This window comes from Agelaius tricolor, unplaced genomic scaffold (assembly GCF_023055355.1).
Source record: "Agelaius tricolor isolate 1412-34295 unplaced genomic scaffold, bAgeTri1.0.p SCAF_6, whole genome shotgun sequence".
Lineage (NCBI taxonomy): Eukaryota > Metazoa > Chordata > Aves > Passeriformes > Icteridae > Agelaius > Agelaius tricolor.
The window spans coordinates 31,923,772-31,931,193 of NW_027269266.1; the positions used below are offsets into that span (position 1 = coordinate 31,923,772).

At 52.5% G+C, this 7,422-nt stretch overlaps 1 protein-coding gene across 1 annotated transcript; it reads right to left on the reverse strand.

The window, feature by feature from the left end:
- Positions 1–5,712: 5,712 nt before the first annotated feature.
- On the reverse strand, positions 5,713–7,119 carry HOXA1 (homeobox A1). The gene is made up of 2 exons (XM_071429934.1): positions 6,501–7,119; positions 5,713–6,068 (listed from the first exon to the last, which is right to left on the reverse strand). Exons 1-2 carry the CDS (start codon positions 7,117–7,119, stop codon positions 5,713–5,715), a joined length of 975 nt encoding a protein of 324 aa, XP_071286035.1.
- Positions 7,120–7,422: the final 303 nt, after the last annotated feature.

Below are 7,422 nucleotides of genomic sequence, written 5' to 3' on the forward strand. Positions count from 1 at the left end.
CGCGCCCCCGCCGCCCCCGCCGCCCCCGCCGCCCCCGCGCCCGGCGCCGAGCGGAGCGGAGCGGAGCGGAGAGGAGCGGCCCGGCGGCCGTAGCCCCGCTCCGCTGTTATTCCAATCCACACAACGAATTTCCCTCGTATTAGTCATTTCATGAAGATCAAATACAAAGACAGCTGCGAATGAAATCGATCCCAACAAAATGTGTTAGTGAAGGGTTCAGTCTAAGTAGATATTTCCTTGTTCTTTTTTTAATCTTTAATTTATAATAGTCGATAGTATATTGCTATTTTTTTACTTTTATTTTCTTTTTTTTTTTTTACCTCTTTTCTGGCGGTGAAGTTACAACCCCGCATGGGATAGAGTTAGGACCTGCATAAGTGCCTTTGCAAAACCAAGCTTGTTGGAGGCAAAGAGGAACCGCTGCGCAGCGCCGAGACGCCGGGCGGGCATCGAGACGGGCACTGGGGCAGGGTGCGCTCGTCCCCTGCTCTCCACCCCTCGGACACTGTCTACAACTCTGGCGAGCAAAACGCTCCATGAGTCCCTGTATATTCCCAATCCCTCCGCCTGCCGCTGGCTGCACCCCATCTGAGACCGATGTGAACACAGGCACTAGAGTTTGTGATTGAGATTAGCTTCGTACCTCCCGCTGCCCCCCTTGTATTTGGGGTATTTGATTTTTTTTTCTTTTCTTTTTGCTATTTTTACTTTCTTGATGGGGAGAAGTTTTGAAATACGTTGAGTTTGTGTTTATAAAATGGGCACTCGGAGAAATCATCAACTGGCTACCGGTTTTGTTGTAGTCCTGGCTGGTCATTATTTGACCACATTTTTATCAGAACCAGTAGTTCTGATTTAACTTTCTGAGATATATACTTTCAAGGAAAATATATTGGAAGGCCAAAATAACAGTAAAAGTAATAGCTGAAACATTCTCCATGTGGAACAAAGGCTTACACTGTGTCACTTCCCTATAAAAAGTAGCACAGGAGCATTCTCTGGATCCATTCCTGTTCGTATTAGTGAAATGTGTAATCCTTTCGAAGTTGCATGGCAAAGAGCACTCCTGCATGATCAAAATTAACACAGTTTTCTCCCAGATGCCTAGGCACAAGAGAAGACTTTCTTTCCCTAGAGCACCCGTTGATTCCATTGGTCTTTCCAAGCTTGAAACAGGAGAAACTGTGACCTGTAATATTTTATGACACATCAACCATAAAAGAATAATGTTAACAATGAGAGTTGGCCAAGTAGTGTGCCTAAGGGAGAAAAGGAATGTTTGTCTTGGAAAAGGAGAAAGGCAAAAGGGAAAGAGAAAGAGGGAGAGGAAAAAAGAAAAAGTGAAAAAGGCAGACAAAAAAAAAAAAGGAAGGAAGGAAGGAAGGAAGGAAGGAAGGAAGGAAGGAAGGAAGGAAGGAAGGAAGGAAGGAAGGAAGGAAGGAAGGAAGGAAGGAAGGAAGGAAGGAAGGAAGGAAGGAAGGAAGGAAGAAAGAAAGAAAGAAAGAAAGAAAGAAAGAAAGAAAGAAAGAAAGAAAGAAAGAAAGAAAGAAAGAAAGAAAGAAAGATTCTTAAAATACATTACATATCTGTTTATTCATATATCATTAATTTATTATTTATGTAATGCTTTTTTTGTGGTTGCAAATTTACTGTGATCTCACAGAGCTAATTGCTAAAGAAAAACTCACAAGAGATCTTGCTCCTAAGCTGACGCAAAAAACATTCCTAAACTACTCTTTCCCCCTTCAATGAAAAAGTCATCCCGGTGTTCCCGCCGGCTCCAGGGCCCTGCGGTGCCGCGGACGGGAGCAGTCTCGGTGTCCCCCGGGGCCGTCCCCAGCGCGGCGCTGCCGCCCGGGCTCTCCCGCGGGCGGCCCCGGGCTCCGGCCTTGCTCGGAGCATCCCCGGGGCCTGGCCGGGAGCTCATCGCCTTCCGTGCCCAGGGTCCCCGGACAGCTCCTGGGTGGGAGGCGGCATCGCTCCGGAACAGCACTTTGCCGGTAAAAAGCAGCTCGAGTCCATGGCCCAAACGTGAGCTGCCATTAGAGAGTTACTAATAAATCCCTATTAAGCACGCATTTATTCAGTGATTATATGAACTTTAGCCTTTGCAGAGTCCCAGCAATTAACGGCGACGTCCATCGCGTTTTGCCCAGATTTCTACTCTTTTCCCATTCAGGATGGAGAGGGGAGCACGGCTCCACCAGCGCCTCCAGCTGCCAGGTGCCTCTCCAGCCATCCCTTTCCTCATCGCCGCTGAGGAGAAAGCCCCAAACACCCCTCCCTTTGTCCCCGGACCCCCGCTTGAAAATGCCGGGTGCTTTACGAGATGGCTCTTTTTTCCCCTCACTCCGGTACCTCTGGCCGGGGATACCCGCCTGAGCGTGGGATGCAGCGCGGGGAAGATGCCGAGTTTTTGCTGTCTCCGCAAAACAACGGAAAGCTGTTAAAATTTAGTAAAAATATTCTGGGCAAAAGTGAGAGGAAAGTTGCCGCTGCTGGGAGACAGAGAGAGAGAGAGAGAGGGAGAGGGATGACTCTGTAATTGTTGCCTTTATCAAGGCTGTGAGATTAACTACTGGGATTTATTCTAAAGTGACCCATCACCGAATTCATTTCTGCTTGAACTTTCGGTGAACCTGAGATTAAAGAGGGGAGAGCAGCTAAGCAGTTTGTTGTTAGCTGCCTTTTCAACAGCCCTTTCAGACTGAGTAAATATTGATCGGTTTCAATCTGATTGCCCCAGAGGAAAACACCAAAGCATCTCAATAGCCTCCAAAAGTAAACTTTAAAGGTGAACAGCAGAAATGGCCTTAAGTATGATAGGAAGATACTAAACTCCGTTTGACATTTGAATGCGATTTGTGTTGACCGATTTTGATGCGATGCGGGTTTTTTCTTCATTTTTCACCCTGAGATTCTAGAGAGAATTTTTTTTTTTAATTTTAAAATGTGTAAAAAAAAATCCTTACAACCTGAAGGGTAAATTGATGCCTTCATTTAAAACGTTCTGTCGGGGGGTGAGGGGGGTGGTTAGCGATATTTTTGTGGTAGAAACTATAAACTAGAGATTTTAATTTTTCTTCACCGCACCCCTGAACCCGAAGGTTGATGATATCGAAATAGTATTAACGCTAACAAAATGAGACAGGATCGGGAGGTTTGGAGGGTCTTTACTTGAAATATATTATGACTGCGGGGTGGCAAGGGGGTGAGAAATATATACATACATTATATATGTATGTATGTATGTATATGGGGTTTGGGCTTGGAAGGAGATGGGATTCTTTGCCCGCAAATCACGAATCTCAGATTGACGCACTGACAAGCGTCTTGTCTCTCGTATTTAGGGTGTAATTTATGGCCGCTCTTTCTAACACATTAGGTCAACACCGGTGGAATCGAGTTGTAGATCCGGATTCCAGCAATGTTTAGATCCAGATTTCGATATTGAAATGCCCTCATTGGCATGTTAATGCCACTTTAACACATCCAAGACTCTGGAAGAAGGCCATCTGTTTTGCTTTGTGGCTTTACACTAATAAACAAAAGGTAAAGTATATGGCAGGCGGGGAAATGAAAGAAATAGAGGCATCGGCGGGAGCCTTTGGAGACAGCCCCGCTCCCTTGCAGTTAGCTCGGCTCTTGATATGGCCGCCGCGCCTTGCAAATCAGGGCTTGTCTCTTTTGACACCGAAGTGAAGAAAATTTCCTTGACTCTCTGCGGACCCCGCAAAGCGAAGCCTGCGTGGGCAGAGCAGCCTCAGGAGAAGCCCGGTAGCACTTCCCGCAGCTGGGCCGGGTGAAGGAGATGTTAGGCGTGTTTGCCTTGTAATTCAAGAGGCATTAGTGACTTGAGACATGCCCCGTCCAGCTGAGCATGCCTCTGCTGTGTCCTGCCACCCAGGTTCTCCCCACAGAGGCTCCTCTCCCTTCCCCACCTGCTGTTCACTTGACATTTCTTGGAACAGTTATTATATTTACCTGCGAGAGCTTTCTCTTGTACACTGGGGGGGGGGGGGGGGGGGGGGGGCGGGGGGTCGGGCACGGAGAAAGAGGGGAAGGGACGGTGGAATGGGCTGGGGTTAACACCAAAAACACCCTGGGAGCCATCTTCCACTTTGGCACCCCATCAAGCGCCGGGGATAGCAGCTTGGGGTGGCAGAGGGAAGTAGGACAAGCTTAGTGCCCAGGCTAATTAAATGCGCGGTCCTTGGAGAGGGGTCTGCAGTGTGAGGAAAGACTGGCTGAAGAGAGTTTCTGCTTTTGAAGGGTGCTCTGTTTATTTAAGTGTCAGCATCCATCCCGAGGTGAAAAGGTTAGCACTTGACCCAGGAAGTTCTCCTGTTTGTGCTTCAGAATTAGATTGGTATCATAAATTCCTCCCAGTTACAGAGAATGGAGAGAAGGGCCTTATATTGTCTAAAAATAATATTATTTGAGCATAGGAGAGGAAGAAGTTTTGTGTAGGAAGTCAGATTGGGCAGCCAGAGCTCTGACTCTGACAAAACAACATAGGAGGGGTTGTGAGACTCTTACTCCCTTTTCCCTTTGGAAAGACCCCAGTAGAAGAAAAGAAGGGAAACGAAAGTGCTGAGCCCAGCCTGTGACTCAGCGCTGACGTCACGCAGAGGTAGGCAGACGAGGGCTACCTGAAAGTGGAATATATTTATTACAGACATTATAAGGACCCGTAAATCCTGCCCTGGATTCCACCACTGGTGGAATCACAGAGCCTTTCATGATTGTACAGAAAAATCAGGAGGACATTTTGCTCACACACGACAACTGATAGAACTCAGTGTACCCGCAGTACAGCAAAGCACGGTGCGTCATGCAAAGGTCTGGACACCAACCACAGAAATTATACATTCATTTGGCCATTTGTCACATTCACGAGTAGTTTGAAAAGACATCGAGTCTAAAGGAAGGTTAATATGAAAATAGGAAGGGGCGAGGTCTTTTGGAGGGTTGTACCCTTCAGCTGCACGTAATCCAGCACAGCTTTCGGGGCAGGGGGAAAAGGACAGGGAGCAAGCACACCGGGCAAGGTTTAAAAAACCTAGTGCAATTGAAGCCTTGTTTGTCACATTTAAAGAAATAGCGCTACTTTTTTGAGGTATCTGCTTGAGCTTAAGACGTTTACTTGATACAGTCGTCTACTTTACCAATATAAAAATGGATCCAGTTTGGAGAATGCACTCACCCTGCTTAACCTGATAATCGAAACATCATTCTAGAAAAATCTGTAAAAAGATAAATCTCTCGGACAAAGTATTTACAAGCAACAAACTCATTGACACGAACAAAGAATACATTAAATTAAGGGGATGAAAGTCCTATAAGTCGTGTAAACACTTGCAATAGTGCATCTCTTTGTGAGGTTATGTACCCTAAATAACCTGTCTTTCACTCAGGGAAACTCGGTGGAGCGTCCTCGCAGTGGAGGAGGGAGACCCTTACGCGTATGCCAACGCAGCTTCACCAACAGAAAAGGAAGGGGGGCCGGGAAGAAAATTCCCCTGGCACCAAGGCGCCGGGACCCGGCGGAGCCGCCACCCCCGGGGCCGGACGGCGGCGGAGGTAGCGGGGGAGAGAGCGGCAGCTCGCCGGGACCTCTCGGGGACACCGAGCGAGCGAGCGACCGAGGGACCGACAGAGCGGCGGTGGAGGGACGCGTGTGCCGCGCTGGCCGTCGGGGCGCGGCCGGTCTCAGTTGGAGGCAGCGAGCGTGTCCGAGGCGGAGGAGGCGGGCGAGGCGCTGCAGGGCGAGGAGCAGGACTTCTCCGACGAGTCCTCCGCCTTCTCCTCGCAGCCCGTGGGGGTGGCGGGGGAGATGGGCAGCAGCCCCTCTTTCTCCCGTTTCTTTTGCTTCATCCGCCGGTTCTGGAACCAGATCTTCACCTGCGTCTCGTTGAGCTGGAGGGAGGCGGCGATCTCCACCCGCCTGGCCCTGGTCAGGTATTTGTTGAAATGAAACTCCTTCTCCAGCTCGGTGAGCTGCTTGGTGGTGAAGTTAGTTCTGACGGTGTTGGGCTGCCCCACGAAGCCGTACTCGCCAGCCTTGCCTGCGAGGGGACATGCAGCGGTAAGTAAAAGTGAGCGCAAATGATTTATAGGCGATGTAATCAATATGTCCACACCGGCTAAGCGATAGGGAGCAAGAACTTCTTAGGATAAGAGGGAAACCCCGGCAGGGTGAGTGATGGAGTGCGAGGTGCTAAACCGGAGTCAGCCAGTGTCAGAGCAAACTTGATAAGTGGTTTATGAATTACCAGAAATATGACCACGGGAGAGGAGGAGAAGGGGGGGGTCAGGAATAAGTGAGGAATAAGCGGCGCTGGCTTTCAGCTCCGCGGGCAGGCAGCCGCGACTGCTCACAGAGGTGCGGGCCGACCTACCTGCCCAGAGCCCCGCGGGATACCGCGCCTCTTTCCCCGCACCCTCGGCGGAGAGAGAGCAGAGCGGCCCCCGCCCCGGCCCTCCCGCCGGCCACTGACCTGTTTTGGGTGGGTTTCTTTTCACTTTCATCCAGTCGAAGGTCTGCGCCGGCGGCGAGGTCTCGGTGGAGGGGGAGCGGGCGTTTTCCCGGTGGCCAGCGTGGAGGGGAGACAGGGCATGGTTGTAGGTGCCCAGGGGCAGGCTCTGCTGCTCCTGCCCGTAAGGGGGAGGCACGTACTGAGCGGAGGCCCCCGCGTAGCCCTGGTGCGGGAGCGGGTGCTGCGCGGCGGCGGAGGAGGAGATGCTCCCCGAGTACACGGCGGGGGCGCAGGGAGGGAAGCCGCCGCCCAGCTCCGCGTCCTGCCCCAGGGGGTAGGGGCCGTACGCCGCTCCGAAGCCCTGCGCGCTGTAGGTCGGGCCGCAGCCGGGGTGCGCGTAGGACACCCCCAGCCCGCCGTGGTGCTGGTAGGCGGCGGGCTGGGCCGGGCTGTGGTGGTGGTGGCGGTGGGGGCTGATGGGCACCCCGCGGCCCGTCAGGAAGCGGTCCTCTCCGCTGCAGCTGCCGGCGCTGACGGCGCAGGGCTGGAAAGTTGTAATCCCGTGGTCGGGGTGGTAGGCGCGGGCGGCGCAGCCCCCCGCCTCGCCGCCGAGGACGGGGTACTCGAGGAAGGAGCTCATCCTCGCCGCGTCCCTCTGTCACGCCGCCACCGGGTCTTCAGCGTCCGGCGGGGCCGCGCCAACTTTCCCACTTCCTCCATGGGGCCGGCAGGAAAATGACACGAAGGCGCCGGCAGCGGGCAGGCACGTGGGGGGCGGCAGCCAATGGCTGCGGCGCCCGCGGGGCTTCCCCGGCTCCTGCCGCTGAGACAGCGCCGCGTCCGGGGCATTTAAACGCCGAGCGCTCCGGCCGCCGGCACCGCGGGGCAGGGAGGCGGTGGCGGTGCCCCCAGGGGGTGGGGGCGGGCCGGGCCGGGCTGTACA